At 46.6% G+C, this 21,493-nt stretch overlaps 1 protein-coding gene across 1 annotated transcript in view; it reads right to left on the bottom strand.

The window, feature by feature from the left end:
- Positions 1 to 21,493, bottom strand: part of Inpp5d (inositol polyphosphate-5-phosphatase D) — a 108,004-nt gene that overhangs the window by 76,505 nt on the left and 10,006 nt on the right. Inside the window, exon 2 of the mRNA XM_021197872.1 lies at positions 16,369 to 16,432. Coding sequence (XP_021053531.1) covers positions 16,369 to 16,432 — 64 coding nt within the window. The remainder of the gene's footprint in view (positions 1 to 16,368; positions 16,433 to 21,493) is intronic.

The following is a 21,493-nucleotide window of genomic DNA, read 5'->3' as shown; positions in this document are numbered from 1 at the left end:
CACCTGCCTCTGCCTCCCGAGTGCTGGGATTAAAGGCGTGCGCCACCATGCCCGGCCCGTGTATAGATTTTCTATTTGCATAAATGTATGTGCACTACATATGTGCCTAGTGGGTCCCCTGACATGGATGATTATAAGCTGCCACAGGGGTGCTGGGAATCAAACATACATCCCCTGAAAGAGCAACAAGTACTGCTGCTGAGACATTTCTCCACCCCAAAAGATTTTTTTTTTTTAAAATAAAAATATTAAATCTGAGCATTGGAGAAACACGCCTGCTACTCTAGCTCTGGAGGCAGAAGCTGAAGGATCAGAGCCAACCGGAGACAAATGAGGCTCAAACAAATGTACAAACAAAAAAAATAAATAAATAAATATGCAAATTATAAGAAAAGGAATACAAATGATGAAAACATATGTGAAAAGGGTTTATTGTTACTTTTAATAAAGGAAATGCAAACCAAAATACTGAGGATGCAAATTTTATCCATTGCTTGAGGAAACTTACAGATACTGAAAATGTCCAGTACTGAGACAAAGTTGACATGGTAGGAGCTAAGAGATATCGTGTGGGAGGCTCACTTGATGAGCTGTTAAGCAAGGTGAATTGACCAAATCTACAAATGAATATTCCTTCAATGTAGGTCTCTTTCTTACTAGAGAAAGCTTGTGTGTGTGTGAGCACGTGTATATGTGTGTGTGTGTGTGTGTGTGTGTGTGTGTAGGGTGTATGTAGGTTAGACCAGCTTTGTGGGGTGGTTCTCTCTTTCCACCTTTATGTGGATCCTAGACATCATAACTCAGGTGGTAAGAATTGTGTGGAAGAGCTGGGCGTGGTGGCACACACCTTTAATCCCAGCACTCGGGAGGCAGAAGCAGCGGATTTCTGAGTTTGAGGCCAGCCTGGTCTACAAAGTGAGTTCCAGGACAGCCAAGGCTATACAGAGAAACCCTGTCTCCAACCCCCCCCCCCCAAAAAAAAAGAATTGTGTGGAAGGTGTCTTTATCCCTGAGTCATGCAGCCAGACCTCTTGTTAGAGTGATTTTTTTTAAAAGAATATTTGTGTTTCCCTTGAGTGGAAGAGGAAACAAAAGCAAAGGCAAGAAAACACAAGAGAAAGGGTGTGCTGTGCGAGGCAACTATTTCTAAGCAGGCCACTATCTTTCCAACAGTGCCCAATAGCCCCCAGTCTGCTGATGCAGGAGGATTTCAGGGAAGTCTTCTCTCCCAGGTGGCCAGGTGCCAGCCTAACTGTAATCAATAGCTAATTAACAAAATTCTAACAATCAAAAGATCATCCTGCCACTCAGTTTTTGCATTGAAGATTTTAACATTCTTTTGTTTTTGGTTTTGGTTTTTTTTTTTAAAGATTTATTTCATGGATGTGCATATATTATCACTGTCTTCAGACACACCAGAAGAGGACATCAGATTCCCATACAGATGGTTGTGAACTACCATGTGGTTGTTGGGAATTGAACTCATGACCTCTGGAAGAGCAGCCAGTGCTTTTAACCACTGAGCCATCTCTCCAGCCCAAAGACTTTAAATATAATACGTGCATACTTTTCTGAGGACTCAAGTGATGGATGGTATTTGTTACATTAATTATTACAGGGGGACTTGAACAAGAATGACCCTCATGGGTTCCTACATTTGAATACTTAGTCAGCAGGAAGTGGCACTATTTGAAAAGGATTAGAAGGGCTAGGAGGCGTGGTCTTGTTGGAGGAAGTGGGTCACTGGGGGTGGGCTTTGAGGTTTCAAAAGCCCAAGCCAGACCCAGTCTGCCTGTCTTCCCACCACCTGTAGATCCAGACCTAGATGTAGAACTCTCAGTTCCTTATCTAGCACCACGTCTGCCTGCATGCTACCGTGCTCCTGCCATGATGCTAATGGGCTAACCCTCTGAAACGGTAAGCAAGGCCCTAGTTAAATGCTTTCTTTTACAGGAGCTGCTGTGATGGTGTCTTTTCCCAGCAATAGGACAGAAACTAAGACAGGGGTAGAATAGACTAAGACAGAGAGCACCTCTAACCTGAAAACCCCAAATCTGAAACGCTTCAAGATTCAAAACTTTTTGAGTAAACCAATAGATGCCGCAAGTGGGGAATTCCATGCCTGACATCATGTGACAGGTTTCAGAGAATACAGGCATTCTGAAAGAACACAGAAAGTGATCTTCAGGCTACTATGTACCAGGGTCTAACAACAAAAGGGGTGGGGGAGGATTTTGTGTTTTCATGTGGGTCCGGGTCGCGCAATAGCTCATGTATGTACACATATTCCAACATCCAGGAGGAAAAAGTCCTAAATTCAAACCACCTAGCTCCCAAGATGATTCCTAGTTGACAAGGGACATCCAACCTATAGTGTCTGTTCCTAGGCAACAATCCCCAAAACTGTTAAAAGGAATCACAGTGCACTTAAAACCAGATACAACTGTTTAGCGGAGCAGACATTATATAATTATTCCCAAATTAAAAAATTTTAATTATGTGTTTCTTTGTTTGTATGAGGTGTTACATGGAAGCCAGAGGTTGATGTTGTGGTGTCAATAGTTTCTTCATCTTGTTTATGTATATTTACGTATCTATGTGTGTGTGCACATACGTGTGTATGTCTTGTACATGTGTATATACATCCCTGTGGAGATGAGAGGTTACCTTAGGTGTCCTTCTCAGCAACTCCATCTAACTCCTCTGAGATAGGATCCCTCATTAGCCTGGAGGTCATCAGTTAGGCTGAGTAAGCTCCAGGGCTCCTCTTGTCCCTCTTCCACCCAGTGCTGAGAATATAATCATATTCATACCAACCAAGTGCCACTATGTGCTTTCTGGGACCACACCATTGCCCCAGCCCCTGTTGCCAAGTTTTTGTGGCTCTCTCCTCTACGAACCTTCAAAGGTTTCCTCTGTGAGGAACCTTCAAAGAACTCCTCTGTGAGTCCACACCATGCTTCAATGCCAATTTTTTTGTTTTTTTGTTTTTTTGGTTTTTCGAGACAGGGTTTTTCTGTATAGCCCTGGCTGTCCTGGAACTCACTTTGTAGACCAGGCTGGCCTCGAACTCAGAAATCCGCCTGCCTCTGCCTACAGAGTGCTGGGATTAAANTAATCAATAGCTAATTAACAAAATTCTAACAATCAAAAGATCATCCTGCCACTCAGTTTTTGCATTGAAGATTTTAACATTCTTTTGTTTTTGGTTTTGGTTTTTTTTTTTTAAAGATTTATTTCATGGATGTGCATATATTATCACTGTCTTCAGACACACCAGAAGAGGACATCAGATTCCCATACAGATGGTTGTGAACTACCATGTGGTTGTTGGGAATTGAACTCATGACCTCTGGAAGAGCAGCCAGTGCTTTTAACCACTGAGCCATCTCTCCAGCCCAAAGACTTTAAATATAATACGTGCATACTTTTCTGAGGACTCAAGTGATGGATGGTATTTGTTACATTAATTATTACAGGGGGACTTGAACAAGAATGACCCTCATGGGTTCCTACATTTGAATACTTAGTCAGCAGGAAGTGGCACTATTTGAAAAGGATTAGAAGGGCTAGGAGGCGTGGTCTTGTTGGAGGAAGTGGGTCACTGGGGGTGGGCTTTGAGGTTTCAAAAGCCCAAGCCAGACCCAGTCTGCCTGTCTTCCCACCACCTGTAGATCCAGACCTAGATGTAGAACTCTCAGTTCCTTATCTAGCACCACGTCTGCCTGCATGCTACCGTGCTCCTGCCATGATGCTAATGGGCTAACCCTCTGAAACGGTAAGCAAGGCCCTAGTTAAATGCTTTCTTTTACAGGAGCTGCTGTGATGGTGTCTTTTCCCAGCAATAGGACAGAAACTAAGACAGGGGTAGAATAGACTAAGACAGAGAGCACCTCTAACCTGAAAACCCCAAATCTGAAACGCTTCAAGATTCAAAACTTTTTGAGTAAACCAATAGATGCCGCAAGTGGGGAATTCCATGCCTGACATCATGTGACAGGTTTCAGAGAATACAGGCATTCTGAAAGAACACAGAAAGTGATCTTCAGGCTACTATGTACCAGGGTCTAACAACAAAAGGGGTGGGGGAGGATTTTGTGTTTTCATGTGGGTCCGGGTCGCGCAATAGCTCATGTATGTACACATATTCCAACATCCAGGAGGAAAAAGTCCTAAATTCAAACCACCTAGCTCCCAAGATGATTCCTAGTTGACAAGGGACATCCAACCTATAGTGTCTGTTCCTAGGCAACAATCCCCAAAACTGTTAAAAGGAATCACAGTGCACTTAAAACCAGATACAACTGTTTAGCGGAGCAGACATTATATAATTATTCCCAAATTAAAAAATTTTAATTATGTGTTTCTTTGTTTGTATGAGGTGTTACATGGAAGCCAGAGGTTGATGTTGTGGTGTCAATAGTTTCTTCATCTTGTTTATGTATATTTACGTATCTATGTGTGTGTGCACATACGTGTGTATGTCTTGTACATGTGTATATACATCCCTGTGGAGATGAGAGGTTACCTTAGGTGTCCTTCTCAGCAACTCCATCTAACTCCTCTGAGATAGGATCCCTCATTAGCCTGGAGGTCATCAGTTAGGCTGAGTAAGCTCCAGGGCTCCTCTTGTCCCTCTTCCACCCAGTGCTGAGAATATAATCATATTCATACCAACCAAGTGCCACTATGTGCTTTCTGGGACCACACCATTGCCCCAGCCCCTGTTGCCAAGTTTTTGTGGCTCTCTCCTCTACGAACCTTCAAAGGTTTCCTCTGTGAGGAACCTTCAAAGAACTCCTCTGTGAGTCCACACCATGCTTCAATGCCAATTTTTTTGTTTTTTTGTTTTTTTGGTTTTTCGAGACAGGGTTTTTCTGTATAGCCCTGGCTGTCCTGGAACTCACTTTGTAGACCAGGCTGGCCTCGAACTCAGAAATCCGCCTGCCTCTGCCTACAGAGTGCTGGGATTAAAGGCCTGCGCCACCACGCCCGGCTTGCTTCAATGCCATTTTTAAGGTACCAAAACCATTACAGATTCTACAGCTGTATTTGAGAGAAGTGTATTCACACTGATACTTTCCCAGGAAGAGACACTGGGCTCCAGGGGAGGGGATTTTACTTGTGTTTGGTATTTTTGATTCCTGCTTTCTACTTGCCTTAAAGAAAAAAAAAAAAAAAAAAAGCAGAGACAGCACGTGTTGACTCAGCACCTCTCAGATGGTAGCCGCATCTATATAGCAGGACTATATAGCATCTATATAGCAGGACTATAGTGTGCAGTGGTCCCAGGTGTCACAAAAGCCCGCATGGATCCCTCAGCTTGCTTTCTCCATTTTCAGCAGGCCACATTAATCTCCCCACCCCTTGTTCTTCCTGTGTGATCATTTCCATCTTGAGGTCAAGATTATTCCACCCACCCACTCTTCCCTTATCTTAAGAGAATCACTGAGCCCAGGGCCGGCAGTGAGGGGGAGGTGTCCTTCAGGACTGGAGATAGTGGAGGCCAGGCTTATTGGTCAGGCTGTGTTTCTGGACAGAAGATTGGGTGAGATGTTGGGGACAGGAAATATCAGTCTTCTATTACTTGCATGTTTGGCAGCTAACTTTAAGGAAGCCTTCTCCTAGTACACACAACCAGGGAATCTCATCTCCTTACCATATGCATTCCCCCCTCCCCACTTCGAACAAGCAAAATCTGTCTTTAGATGTACTCTCGGGGGATTAGGGGTGTAGGTCAGTGGTAGAGTATTCACTTAGGGTATGCAAGGCCTTGGGTTGGATTCTTGGCATCCCAAGAAAAAGAAAAGGAAAGAGACACACACACACACACACACATAACTTTTAAATTGTCTCCTGTTAAGAATTTAGACACAGCATTTGGGACCACTTGGATACAGACAACGGAGTCCTGGGAACATGAACAATCTAGATTTCCGTGTTGCCAGAGCCTAGGACGTGGCGTATTTTTATCCTTAATTACATAGCCGAGAGGCCCTCCCTTCTAGCTTCTCTCTTTATTTTCCGTAAAACTCAAGTTACTCTGGGAGACAGGAGTGACAGCAGGCAGACAAGTGGATGTGCTTGGCCGTGGGATCCAGCCCAGAGAGGAGCTGCCTCAAGGGGCAGCCCAGGGCAGCTGTCTGATTAGCTTTGCTCCAGATGCCCCACGGCCCTGGCCTCATCCCAGGCATTCGAGTCTTACTAGCTGCAGAGAGGTCCTAAAGGCACCAGCTGGGGGCACCTTGGTGAATAGCATGGACAGGGCTGTAGAAAATTGGAACACAATGGCTCACTTCCTTTCTTTAGAGGTTTGCTATATGCTTAATCTTTTAGCCAATATTTATTTATGTGTGTGTTTAGATGTTTGTGGGGGAGTGTGTGTGTGTGCCTATGTATGTGTTCGTGACATGCTCTTGTATGTGGAAGACAAAGGACAACCTGTTGTGTCATATCCCAGGAACTGTTCACCCTACTTTTTGAATCCGTGTCTCTCATTGGCTCAGCCTTGCTGGCTTGGTTAGGCTGCCTGGCTGGTGAGGCCCAGGGATTCTCCTGACTCCAGTTCTTCAGCCCAGAATTACAACCCTGTACCACCATGCTTGCATTTGCTAATATTTACTGAATACCTAATGGGTCCTTGCATGTATCCAGTATTTATTGAGAACCTAATTGGTAACTGGATGTATCCAGTATTATTGAGTACCTTATGGGTGCCTGGATATATCTGGTATTTACATTATCTGCATTTGCCCATTATTTATTGAGTACCTAATGGGTGTAGGTGGTTTTCTGGCACTTCAGTACAAGACAGACACTCGGGTCCCTCTTCTGGTCTCGGGATGGAGACAGATAGGATAGCTGAATGAATAGTCATGAACATAGCTGCTGTGGGAGGCAGGATGATTTCTCCACCCAGTTCTATAGATGTTCATGTCCCCGCCTCAGAACCTGTGAATAAGCTGTCATCCAGCATGAGTGAGCTAGGGTTGCTCATGTACTGCTCTGAGACGAGAAAGGATCCCAATTAATCAGGATAGTCACAGGGCCATGCTGTTGCCATTGTGAGACATATTGAGCACCATTGCTGGCTTGAAGGACAGAGGAAGAAGCCATTAGTCAAAGATTTCAGGAGATCCATAGATACAGAAAAGGACAAGAAAATGGTTTTTTGTTGTTTTGTTTTGTTGTTTTCCTTCTGAAGTCTTCAGAAATGGCGCAGAGCTCTGCTCACACCTGGATCTCAGCATAGCCAGTGAAGACCATTTTTGGATTTCTGGCATCCAAAAATTCAAGATAATCAATGTGTATGACTGTATACGACTGGGTTATATCGCTATTGGCAACTAGTTGTAGATAGTGGTAAGGGATGTTAGGAAAACAGAACAGGGCACAGTGAGAAGGGTGTTGGGAAAACATGGTTTCACATGGGGAGGCCTGGGAAAGAGGCCTTTAGTGGTGGTGGCGGGGTCAGCCACAGGTGGGTCTCACTGGTCTTGTTTCCATTACAGTACCATTCCTCTTCCCAGGATTAAATGGAATAGTGTGTCCCAAGTCCCTGCCTCCATGGAGGCTCACTAAACAATGGCAACAAGGGCTGATATGATAGACCCTAGGTGAAGTCCTGGGACCCTCTCTGACCCCTGTGTCCTCAGGTCTCTCTTAGACATGGCCAGCCATGACCTTATCCCCTGCCTCTGCCTTCTTGGTTCTTCCAAAGTAGAAGGATTCTGCCCCAGTGAGCAGGTGCCAGCAATTTTTCTTAGATGCAGAATCTAGGGTCTCCCGCTCTGTCCATGGCCAAGATTGGAAACCAGTCAGGAACCCCTGGACACTCAGTCTTGGTTCAAGTTCCTCCTTAGACATTCCAGCTACCTTCCTCCAAACTCCAGAGACTTTGGTGGCTTCTAAGTCTCACCACTATCTCTCTCTTTTCTGCCTCTGGTGTCCCCAGCCTTGCTCCAAATAGGCTGAGGTAGCTGCCTGGGTCACCCTGTGCTGGCGTGGCAGCTAACCAGCCTCTGGACTTCTGGTTTATTTGCTCCATCATGCTACACTGGTGACAGTGGTATACTACACTCTGTGTTTATCTGGCCACCTCTTTCAGCCCTTAAACCTCCGTAAGAAAGCAATGTCCCAGTATATCAGCACTCCTGAGGAGGAGACAGGTTCAGAAGCACAGATGGCATCATTAAAAGAATGCACACAGCATTCTGTGTGCTAGGATCCGAAGACCTGGCTAAGAGCTTTCTCTGAACCACCTGGACAAGACCCCACAGCCTTGAGCCATGAGGTCATGAGGACCCAGGAGAGAGAACCCACAGGAAGGAAAAGGTGAAAGAGCCACTGGGAACAGGATCAGTAGAGAGTGACTAGGCACTGAGGTGGTTAGCTCAACATCTTTGGAATCTCAATACTGAAACAAAGGCCTCCCGGGAGGTAGTTCCAGCAAGAGTGAGTCACCGAGGAGAGAAGCCTTCTCAGGGTGTGGAAGAACTTGACCACCGGGAGAAAAGCATGTGCCAGAAGGCATTGATTCCAGTAACCACACTGTGCAGACAACTGCAGCAGGGCAAAGCAAATCCTGCTGTCCAGTGGGACTTGCAGCTCTTCTGTCTTCTCAAGGTGCAGGCAGACTGAATCCATGGACAGCTACTGGATTCTCACTGTGGGCTGAGGAGGGTTCCAGGGCCTCCAAAATAGATAAGGACCATGGCATAAAGCTGAATAGTCACCTGGCAGGTGGAAGGTAACGAGTCTGTCCTGTGTGTGTGTCTGTCTGTCTGTGTGTGTGTGTGCATACACATGTGTGCATGCATATGTAGAGGCCAGAGGTAAATGCAGGGTGACTTCTTCAGTTATTGTCCACTTAAATTTTTTTTTAATTTTAATTTTTAAGTGCAGATGGGCGTTTTTGCCTGCATGTGTCTATTTGCTTTGTGAGCTTGTTGCCTAGCAAGGTACTAGAGCCCTTGAACTTAGAAATACAGATGGCTCTGAGCCACCGGGTGGGTGCTAGAAAGCAAACTCTGGTTGCCAGGAAGAGCAGCCAGTGCTCTTAGCTGCTGAATCTTCCATCTCTCCAGCCCTCCCATCTTACTTTTTGAGACAGGGTCTCACTGACCCAAGAGCTTACCAATTGGGCTAGCCTAGGCGGCCAGGGAGCTCCCGGGATCCATCTATTTCTGCCCTTCCCCCTCTCCCGCTGGGATTACAGGTACATGTAGCTGAGCCCTTCTTTTTTATGGACTTTGATCCTCATGTTCGTTTGGCCAGCACTTTCCTTGGAGCCACCTCCCCAGGTCCTCAACTGTGTTATGCGTGATCTAGCAAGGCTTCGCTGGAGGGAAATGGCATTTCCTCCGAGGAAAGACTCTCATCTGCTCAGTACAACTCTGGGTGACATCTGCTCTCGAAGGGCAAAGCTGAGATGAGAAACTAAATCATCCCATGGAGAAACAGAAATGGAGACATCCTCCCAGGGCACAGAGGTTGCTAGCATGCTGATTGATTTTTGTACTTTTTCTGATTTGAGTGAGAGCAATAGGATATTGAGCCCAGAGACAAATCGTTAGGGATGCCTGGGTGGCACAGAACCAATCCCAGCAGCAGGCACTGGCCAGGACTAAGGAGAGAGGTGTGATCTGATCGAGGTTGCAGACCACAGCCTGTGAACTTGGTGCTCAATCTGAAGTGTACTCTCTTCCTTTTTGAGATTTCCCCCCTAGCATAGACCAAACCTTGTACATTGGGCCACTTTCAGCTACGCGTAACAGGATCCTATATGTACTTAAACACAAAAGAGTCATCTCACTAACAGGTAGGTCAGCTCCTAGACTTGTTAATTCGATACAGCTAACCCAATAGCACCATTCAAGACCTGGCTTCATTTTATCTTTCTGCTCTGCCATCTGCATGACCTCATTCTCCAGTAACCCTTCCTCATGGTTGTGAAACAGCAGCAGCAGCAACTCCAATGATCATATCCTAGTCGGTAGGGAGGGAGCCATTTTGTCTTGTGTCTGTTTCTAAGAAAGACTTTGATAAGACGACCCTACAGAGTCCTTCCCCTCTGCAATTGAGTACTGTTCCCTGGGCTTAGCCCATCAACAGTTAGTGTCAGCTCTGTGCTATTCAGGAGAAGAAAACACAAACAAGGCAGACCAGAACATTCTGGGAAATAGAGAATTAGCAACAAGATGGCCTGGGTGCACAGAGGTGGGGAGAAAAGGATAGTCATTTAGAGGCAGAGATGGCAGACAGTAAATACCCCGGCCTCCAGACACCTGGGAATCAGATCTCCCTCAGGCACACAGAAGGGGCAGGTGAGGGGTGCTTGCTTGCTTGTTTGCTTGTTTGTTTGTTTCTGAGAGTAAGAGTGTTCCAGAAGGCTAACAGATGAGGGCAGGACTGGGATTTCTCAGTAGAATCTGAGAAAATAAAACAGAAAAACTGGCTTTAAAAAACAAACAAACAAACAAACAAACAAACAAAAAAACAGGCCGGGCGTGGTGGTGCATGCCTGTAATCCCAGCACTTGGGAGGCAGAGGCAGGTGGATTTCTGAGTTCAAGGCCAGCCTAGTCTACAGAGTGAGTTCCAGGACAGCCACAACTATACAGAGAAACCCTGTCTCGAAAAACAAAAAACAAAACAACAACAACAACAACAACAAAAAACCCAAAAAATGTCAAACAAGAAAAACCTTTGAGTCAAGGAAAGACCTGCCTGGCAAAGTGATCGATCTCAGGAGGGTCCACTGGAGGCAAGGACGCAGAGAGCAGATGGTAGGCGATATCTGTCTCTCTGCTAGGTCTGGCACGCGTTCTAAGAGCTCGCCTTGGGTTGGTGCTTGGGACTTAGTCATACTACATTTTCAAAGGCTACAGAACTACATGGGGGATGCTGAAGGGAAACTTGGCCCCAAGAATTTCCCTTTTAAACATGAACCCAGCAGCAAGATGTCATGAGGCAGTCAGAGGCGTAGAAAAATAGAACTATGTTTACAGCAGACAAAATAAAATAAAATAAAGCAAAATTAACACACAGGGCCCCAGAATATGGTTGCCACGACACAAAGGGGTCTCCTTGTCTTCACATTGGCCGGGCTAGCTTCTGAGCCTGTTCTGCTCTCTTCCTTGTGCAACCTCAGGAAATGTGTGTTTGAGCCACATCCTTTGCCCAGAGGCTCAGACGGAATCTTTATTTCACTTGGTGACCACTCAGAACAATAACAGCTGCCACCCGCTTCCTGAACTTCATAACAACGGCTCAACCGTTCCTCCCCGGCGCTTGTGACCGGCCAGCTCTGAGAACATGGTTTTGTTCCTTCTCCAGATGCTGTACTGCCCAGAGCAATGTGACAGACATCACCAGGGACCAGGAACTTGAGTCACAAGTCTGATCTATGCAGATCACGACAGGCTCTGTCTGGCTAGTGAGGTTTTCTTCCGGTTGAAAGAGTAACCTTGGCATCTGTGGGAAAGATCATCTCAAAGCCCCTCTTCTGAACGTGCATGAAAACCCACAGTACCCCAGTTTTTCACAGTCCTTATCCCCAACACTGCTGGCTCAGCAGAGACAGGAAATTCACAGAGATATTTGTGCGACGGAATCATGAGCTGGGCTATTTTCTTCTTCATAGGAAGTGTCAGGCAGCAAGTGAAATCCAGAGGCCCCTATTCACTTCATTGGTGGACCTGGCTAGAGGTATCATGTCTAAAGGCTGCTCAGAGCTCTTCAGCCTCCTCAGACACAACGCAGTTGTCAAGACTTCTTGTCCTGCCTCAGACCCTCCCTTGCTTCCCAGGGAGCAAAGCTACTCCAAAAGGCAGCAACTGGGTGAACAGCTCACTCTGAAGTCAGCGGCCCAAGATGGATGTCACTTCCCTGAGGGGAGAGTCACTTCCTTTGTAGATTCAGGAAGGTCCCAGGATTCACACTAACACCGAGTCTCGGCATGGGAACCTGGGTCCTGGCGGGCTAAGTAAGCATCCTGCCTTCCTCTGGCCTCACACAGTACCCAGAGGATGTCCACATGGACTTTAAATCAGAACGTTCTCTGGGTCTGAGAATCTGCTTTAAACCTGTTTCACAGTGTCTGCGGATTCTTGCTTCAGTGCACAGAGCAGAGCCAGGGATAGACATCCTCCACAGACACCTTCCACAGCCCTAACAGACCACTTCCATCTTCATCCTCTATCACCACTGCAGCTTCTCGACCTGCATGCACCCACCTCTTTTCCTTTGTAGAAACGTGATATACCCATCACGTCCACAGCCTTCCTCTTTTTTAACTGTGCCTTCCTTCATCATCTTTCCCTCATTTCATTATTCCTTTTCTTTTGTGTCTTTCTATTCCCCCTTTTATACTGTTCTCAGCATCTCTTTCCCCCACATTTTCTTCCCATTCTTTTTTCACCTTGCAGACTGAAGAGTGACTGTCTCCCTTCTTACCAAGAATTGGACATGGATGTCTCCTTACTAAGAACGAGGGCAGTAAAGAAAACAAAGGCCTCCATGGAGACCATCTCCGTCATTCATGAACAGAATTGTGACCACAGCAGGGGAGATGTAACATTCTATCTTCCTGTTTGGTCTCCTTTAGTCCCTGAACAAAGCCACATGGCTGCAAAATCCTGAATGCATGGGATGTACAGCCAAGGGCTATTCATGGTCAAATACCATCCAAATAGGCGAGGAAGGGCCCATCTCAGAGAGACCACTACCCTGCCTCCCCTCCATGAAATGGTCCTGGGTCCCATCTTGCCCAAGTGTTTCAGTACCAATTCATGCCTGGAAACATATTCTGAGCCCTGAGAAAGAAGACTTAGCTTGGAAGCAGGGTTGTGAATGCTAGTGTCTATAGGTTTCAAACATTTCCTTGTTAAACATGAGAATCCAATGAAGCTCTGCTGCCATCCTTCCAACCTCTGACTTTGTAGGTCTATACATGGTGAAGTCAGAGCTGAGTCCCTGAGTGATAGGTGTCATGCTTCCCTCAGTCAGTGGGCCTTCTGGACCACGAGATACAGACTGTCCTTGGGAAAGATTGAAGGTGGAATGAATGTTTCAACAAGGATCTCCCACGAGAAGAGCTGGGCTCATGAAGGCCCTTGGTGTGTCGCTGTGCAAGGTCTCAGCCTTGCTCCTGCTGGTGCTGACACTAAGCAGGTTTAGGTGTAAGGACTGAGTTATACAGAAACTGTGGCTTAGCTCAGGAAAGAATGCAGGTTTTGCTTCAACATGAAAAGAGGAACTGGAGTTTAAAATAAGCAGCGGCCAAAGACCAACGCTTCCTGAAGGAGTTTCTGCCTTGCCTTCCCTGGCTGTGAGCTTTGATTTATTCCTCAGTAGTCCTGAGCTATCGTTTGTTTTAGCATGTCTGCTGTGTGCTCTGTACACGTGCATGCATGTGTGTGCATGCACGTGTGTGCATGTGTGCCAATCTCAAACTCACTATGTAGCTGAGGACTTTCCATCCTCTTACCTCTATACCTCTATCCCCAAGTGCTAAGATTACAGGGATGTGCTACTATGCCAGGTGTTACACAGTACTAGGGAACTGAACCAGGGGCTGCACATGCTAGATAGGCTCTCTACCCATTGAGCAACATCTCCAGCCACTTGTAAATGTGTGGGGATTTTGCTGTTGATGTTTTGTTTGCGTGTTTGTTTTTTTATAGGACAAGACATCCTTACAGGTGGGGATTTCCAAACCATTTAGGTCCATGGCTCCTTGCTCCTTGTCCCTTGGCTGGTATAGGTGACCAAGAAGGTCAAGTGCAAGACTGAAACCAATTATGTCCAGCAAGGCCGTATCTCTTCTGTAAAAACTGCCTGCTCACTGCCCTGGCTAAGGTAGCCACAGGAGGCTATGGTCTGTCCCCATCTGTCAGTGGTGGTTGGGTACCTGCTTCCTAACAGCCAGCAGCCAAGAGCTCAGTAGACTGTGAGTGGTTCAGGTAGAGAGAGCTGTTGGTGGCTGAGGCAATCCAATTCCCTCTGGGGACTGTGAAGGGCAGTGCTGTCAGCAGGGGGGGAGCAACCCTCAGAGAAGAGCTGACTCACTGAGCTAGAACCCAGCCTGTGGCCCAGAGCCTCTGGTCCCAAGGCCTGGGTTTCTCTAGTGTCCTCCAGGCCACCAAAGGCACTAGACCCTTGCAAAAAATCAGCCAGAGGGGCCCCCAAAGCACACTGAAGCTCCTAGTCCCACTGAAGGTCTGTGGTCATTTTGGGGGTCACAGGAAGCCACGGAAGCAAGAGTGAAGAGAACGTGGGCACAGACTCCAGACAGGCAGAGTTATGAGTTCACAGCTGTGGGCACAAACCCTCAACAAGAAGCCACAGAGTCACCTCTTTTCCAGTCATACCTAAAGTCTTCATCACTTTGAAGGAACAGAAGAAACCACAAAAGGGGAGAAAGATCAAAGATGCCGACTAACTTTTAACTTAAGAGAGTTGACTCCTAGCAGGAAGCCACTTGCCAAGGACTCCAAGCCACAAGGCAGAGTTCACACAGTCCTAGGCTTGGATAAAAAAACGTAGAGACCACGAAGGCCCGCTGTGTGCCTAAGCCACCTCCCCTGAGCCATGTCCCCAGAAGCTTGTGGAGTCCACATCTCAGAAAGTATTCAGGTGACGAACATCTGCCAATTTAAGAAGGGCACTTGCCTATGTGTACTCAGATCTGTTCTGGTGATTCCCACCAATGACTGGGCTGGGAAAGGGACTCGACCCCTAGACCACACCTTCCATCCGCCCGCCTTCCATCCTGGTGTTCACGTGCACATGAGAGAGAAGGAGAAGTATGAACTGTGCTCAGCCTGACCACCACACTGTACAGTACAGCCGTTACTCCAGCCCACAGTGGTCCACACTGGCCTCTGCCACACCCTGGATGGAACTGGTCCCCTTCGAGTCCCGCTGTCTGGAGGGAGTAGCTGTTGGAAGTATTGATGTGGTTTCTTTTGAACTCCATCATGAGTTGCCCTCCGAGGCTTTGCCTGTTCATAACTTCTCTCTCTCTCCCATGTTTCTGGGGCCTTTTGCCCAGGAACTGCTTTTCATCAAGGCAGCTGTGAGTCTACACCCTTTGTTTGTTTGTTTTGTTTTTTTGAGACAGGGTTTCTCTATATAGCCCTGGAACTCACTCTGTAGACCAGGCTGGCCTCGAACTCAGAAATCCGCCTGCCTCTGCCTCCCAAGTGTTGGGATTAAAGGCGTGCGCCACCATCGCCCGGCGAGTCTACCACTTTGATCTAAACAATTCATCATTCCCTTCATATTCCGGAAGCCACCAACATGCCTCGCGTCTCCCTTCCCACTCCTTTCTCTTTAGCAAAGCCCTGAAGACTCTGCTCCTTGTTGTTCTGGTGTCCTAGTGCCTAGATGCTTGTCTTCCCTTGCTGTACTGCTCACACAGATGTGTCCCATCTGCTGTTGTGACTCTTACGGTGGTCGCTGTGAGCTTAGTGACACACAGCCCTCTCCTCTACTGAGGACACTGGGGCTGTCACCTCCTTTCTGCACACCCCCACGCTTCCCCAATGAAGCCAGGCAAAAACTAGCTTCTCTGGCTTCCACATCACTCAGCTGCCACCCACGGTGGTCAGACAAGGTCCCTGTGTTTGTCACACAAACACTGCAAGGGTGGTTTTCCCAGGCTTTGGCACTGCTGATTTTTTGTTTGTTTGTTTATTTGTTTCCCTTTTAAAGTCCAGCTGTGGCTGGCGAGATGCCTCAGTGAATAAAAGCACTAACCACTCAAGCCTTAGGATTTGAGTTCAACCCCCAGAACCCACATGGCAGAAACAGAGAACCAACTCCTGCACACCTCTACACACACACAACTCCTTTGACCTCTACACACACACACTGTGGCATAACCCATCAATCAACAAGTTTATTTATGGCTTTGTATATTTGGCCTTTTTACAGTGATTCAGATGCCATGACCGATGCTTTGGGCAGGAGGGAACTATGGGAATTTAAAGGCACCATCTCATCTAATCTCCCATCTCTCTTGCAAGTTCACCTCCCTCTGCTGCTTCCTGGGCCACTGATATCTGCTCATCCGTGGAAGCCAAACAAGAGAATGGATCAAGGCATAGCCACTGGCTTGGCTTTCCTTCACCACTGTGTCCTTTTCTCAGCCATGGCCACCAACAATTCTTGGCATGCCTGACTATCATCTTATGACTGTCATCTATGAGGAGTCACTATTATTCACTCAGTTCCCCAGGCACACAGTTTTGGGGACACAGCTAAGCTCTACCAGGTTCTCACATTGCGACTACTCAGGATACCTGCTTTTCCTTTCTCTTTTTCATTTTCTCCCAGAGAAAGCGCAAGTCAGTTTGGGGCTTACCTGAACAGTGAATTTATCGTCCTCATTGGGCAGAATCCTGTAAGTGTAAACACAATTCCGGAACCTGAAATAAATCAAAGACAGTATTAGAAACCACGCAGGAAAACACAGAGCCGGAGAGAACAGGGCCGTCTGACATAGCTTGGGGGGGGGGGTGTCTGTGTACAAAGCCTGCAAATGTCAGGGATGATGGTGTTCTGAGGGATGACGGTGTTCTGAGGGGTGACAGTGTTCTGACGGGTGACCGGTGTTCTGAGGGAATGACGGTGTTCTGAGGGGTGACGGTGTTCTGAGGGGTGACGGTGTTCTGAGGGGTGACGGTGTTCTGAGGGGTGACGGTGTTCTGAGGGGTGACGGTGTTCTGAGGGGTGATGGTGTTCTGAGGGGTGACGGTGTTCTGAGGGGTGACGGTGTTCTGAGGGGTGACGGTGTTCTGAGGGAATGACGATGTTCTGAGGCAGAGCTGAACCTGACATCCCACAGTCCTGCATACAACACTGCTTTCCTGCCCCTCAGCACACCAAGAGTGGCCATGGATATGACATTTACGTCACTGCTAGAGAGCTATGTGGTCTGATCTAAAGGCTCCATTATCTAGAGGGACTTCCTCAACCCCTCAGCTGCCACATCATCAAAGAGAATGGAGCAAGAGACAGGTGTGAAGAGCCAAAACTCCCAGAAGCACAGCAAGATCCGTATCATGATGACCAGCTCTCAGCTACAACTGTGGAGGGAGCACATCGGCCAAGGTGAGGCTCCCAGTACCTACCTTGTGCTGAGACCTCATTCCCCTACTTGGCTCTTACCCCTGGACTCCTTGTTTTAATGGCTTCCTTCTTCCTGCAATGAGCCCTACTCCTTTCGGACACTGGGTTGGAGAGCGCTGGTTGTTTCTGTAGAGGAAGTGTCAACCAGCCAATCCTTTTACATTTTTGGCTCAAGAATCCCAGGTCCCTTTTTACCTTCCTAAAATCTCTGAAAGGAAGAACTTATTAAAATTGAGGATCCTCTGGGAAGGGGCCATAGGTGACCAGTCACCAGCCATCTGGTATCTGGTAGCATGGTAGCCATGGGTGTCTGTTGGTGGCCTCAGGAGCTCATTGGCCCCACAGCTGAGCTGTGAGCAGTTTTGGGAAGCATTACCATCACCAGCTCTTCCTTAATCCTGCTAGAATGGCCTCTTCCCCATCTTTCTCCATTTGGGTTTCTCATGAACAGTGAAAGCTAGGTACCCCTGTGCCCAAAGATGGGGGGGGGAGAGGGTGCAAAACTCTATCAACAAAACAATGCCCCCAATCTAGAAATGAGAGTTAGGGAGGATGGAGAGAAATGTCAGTAGTTAAGAGCACTTGATACTCTTCCGGGATGACCTGGGTTCAGTTCCTCCCACATGGAGGCCAGCACTCAACTTTAATTCCAGTTCCAAGGGATCCAGCATCCTCTTCTGGTCTCTGCAGACACTGCATGCACATAGTACACATACATATGTGCAGAAATATACCCATAATATAAAAATCAACTTCACAAGAAGTCACTTAACTAATCCCTCCCACATGCCATACAGTACTAAAATTGCACGGATGTTATTATTAAATGCAATTTAAGTTTTATATCGAGGGCTGGGTGCGTTGCTCGGTTGGTAGTGTTTGCTTAATATTCATGAAGCCCTAAGCTCAGTTTCCATCATAAACTAGGCATGATGACATACACCAATAATCCCAGTACTCAGGAGGTAGAAGCAAGAGAATCACAAGTTCAAAGTTACCCTCAGTTACATAGTGGGTTGGAGGCCAGCCTGGGCTATGTGAGACTGTCTCACAAAACAAACAAAAAAAGACTATATACAGAAAAAAAGCCACACACAGAAGATATAAAATGAAAAAATATATATCTCCACCCATGAATTTCTTAGACTTATTCTTACTTGTAAAATATTTAAAAACACACGCATAAAAGATTGTGTGTGTATGTATATGTATGTATGCATATATATATATATATATTTAAAAATTTTAAATATATAAAATCTTACTGTTTATGTTATTCTAAAGTTTGCTTTCTTCATAAAATATCATCAAAGTCTTCCACACTGTGGTGGTTTGAATGTGAATGTCTCTCATAGGCTCATATGTTCAAACACTTGGTCCCCAGTTGGTAAAACTGGGAAAGATTAGGAGGTGTGGCCTTTTGGGGGAGGTGTGTGACTGGGGGTAGACATTGAGGTTTTAAAAGGATCAGGATGTAAGTTCTCAGATATCTGCCTGCTTCCATGTTCCCTGCCCTGATAATCATAGATTCTAGCCCTAAAAATGATCATGAATCTTAAGATTTCCTTTTATACGCTCGTTGCTTTGGTAGTGGTGTCTCTTCATGGCAATAGGGAAGTAACCAAGACACACATGACAGATGGTTTGCTCATGTTCTCAGCATTCTACCATATACATGTATTGTCATGCCCTTGACCAGGGCCTGGTGGTGGTAGTTATTTTGAATGTTTTACCTGTGTAAGAATGTTGCCATGAAGCCGGGCATGGTGGCGCACACCTTTAATCCCAGCACTCGGGAGGCAGAGGCAGGCGGATTTCTGAGTTCACTATACAGATAAACCCTGTCTCGGAAAAAAAACAAAACAAAACTACCCAACCCAAAAACAAACAAACAAAAAGAATGTTGCCATGAACAAACATCCATGTATACGTGGCTACATTGGTATGTACACACATGGCAACATCTGTGTGTGCATACATGGCTACATCTGTGTGTCACCCATGATTACACCCGTTCATACATGGCTGAAGTCGTTGTTTTCGTTTCTTCGTTGTAAAATGGAGATGACAGCAATGCCATATCTATTCGCTGCTGGGAAGACTAAACGCATTCGTGTATCGAAAGCCTTTGGAACAGCGCCTGGCTCACACTGGACACCACACATGTCAGGGGTTGCTAGTTATGTGGATAAACAACGAACTAGGCAGTCAGCCTAGGCAGAAAGGCAGAGGCACTTTACAAACATGCTTGCGTGGACACACACACTTTTGTGTAGCCTAGGTCGGCTTCTGACACAAGATAATCCTCCTGCCTCAGCCTCCCAAGTGCTGGGATGTCAGGTGTGAGCCATCACGTCTTGCTGACAGTTTACACGTTGATAAAGACCGACAGCTGCCCTCCAGTGAGACTGTCGGGTTTTTTTTCTTCCTCCTAACAGATATGAGAGCGTCTACTTCCCCACAGCCTGCTGACTGGCTTACCAGATCTCTTTTCAGATCTGAGAGGTGAGAATGAGGACAGCTTGCCTTAATTTGCCTCCCCCTGTGAGAAAGGTTTGGTTTGTTCTTGTTCTTGACTGTTTCTGTTTCTGTTTCCTTTGAATCCCTTTCTATGTCTTTGCTTTTTGTTTTTTGTTTTTTGGTTGTTTTTTTTTTTTTTTTTTTTTTTTTAACGTCATCCTGGGCTTATTATCAGACAAGACTCTGATCTATGCTACTGTGGATTTTGATATTTATTTCAACAATGTTTTTTGGTTCCCTTCCGTCGCTGTATAACTTTATATTTCTCTATGTAGCCAGCTTTATAATCTTTTCTTTTACTGTTTGAATTCATATATACTTAAAGAAAATGTGGGGTAATGCTTTTGCGAGAGTTCATGACTTTGTGGCTTCATTCCCCATGGGAAAGCTTCTCTTGAGAGGCTCTTCTGGCTCTAGTCGCAACTTAATGTTCCACCCCAACCCCAACCCATTTCCACGGGCCAGGTTGGTATCACTACCATCTGGCCCGATAGCATCTCACCTCTCAGGGATATCACTGGAACACAGAGAATCCCCACCACGCCCACTTATACACCCCCATGGCTCCTAGGCTCAACCCATCCAGAGCCAGGGGAACTGTAGAGCCAGCTCTGCTCTGATCTGACCTGGCTTTATCTCTCAGGAGCTCTGACCCGTCCTCCTAAGCAACCGTGAGAATGGCTTTCCTTAGCTGAGGGCAGCTACTTATGGAATAGCCCCAAGGAGCCGGCGAAACATATGGGCTCACAGACAGAAAGAAAGGACAGAGAGATTAAGATATGGCTGCTCCAAAAAGGAAAATTTAACCAAGTGTAGGAGAAAAGCCCGCCTGGCCATTTAAAAGATGTTCTAGAAACAACCTCTGACTATGGCCAAAATCCGAACTGAACCCAACAGGAGTATCTCAGATGACCCTGCCTGAGCACTTCAATATTCAGACAGCATCATAACCATCACCCTTATGAAAACATTAGTCCAAACTTTAGTCCAGGCTGTGTCTCGCTCTACACACTGCTCTTGTAAATCCCACCGGGACTCTCGTTATGTGCCGCTTCTAATTTCCAGCAAACACTCTTTGCATGTGCTTTCTCCTTTCTTGGATAAATGCCGCACACTTCTGGACAAGGTGTGTAGAAAACAGTCAAAATGGAAAGATTGCATTCAGAAAGCCATCTGGAATTGGGTATGATCCTGTGCACCTACAACCCTAGCATTTGGGAGGCTGAAGCAGGAGTATAGAGAGTTCAAAGCGAACCTGGGCTACATAGTGACCCTATCCATATGCACCAATAAAGAGGGAGGCAAGGCATATTGGCTAGCACAGAACCAGAGAAAATGTACCTAAGCCCCAGCAAGCAAGAGCATTTATCCCTGCTACTCCAACCTAGAGAACACTGGAGTCACAAGGCTGAGACTCAATATATTAACAGAGGCCATCCCCTGCTTACTTGGGCCCCCTCCAAAAGAGAGAAAACAGGAAGAGGGTTGAGGTGGCCAACAGGTGAGAGGTGGGGGAGAGACAGGGAGAGAACCCTCCTCAGCAGGAGGGACCCAAGCGGTCACTCTTGACCTAAAGCTTTAAGCAAAGACATGGGAGTAAGGCCCTCACAAGTGAGTCCCCTGTCTGTCTGTCTGTCTGTCTGTCTGTCTGTCTGTCTGTCTGTCAGTCAGAGTTTACCACCAGCCCAATACTACATGGGTCTTGTTGGTTTGGTGGGATCTTTCATCCCCATTCCTCTTGGTCTCTTCCTCTTCCTCTTCCTCTTCCTCTTCCTCTTCCTCTTCCTCTTCCTCTTCCTCTTCCTCTTCCTCTTCTTCTTCTTCTTCTTCTTCTTCTT

The sequence above is a fragment of the Mus pahari genome, chromosome 5 (assembly GCF_900095145.1).
Source record: "Mus pahari chromosome 5, PAHARI_EIJ_v1.1, whole genome shotgun sequence".
NCBI lineage: Eukaryota > Metazoa > Chordata > Mammalia > Rodentia > Muridae > Mus > Mus pahari.
This window is presented reverse-complemented; position numbering and strand designations above follow the sequence as displayed.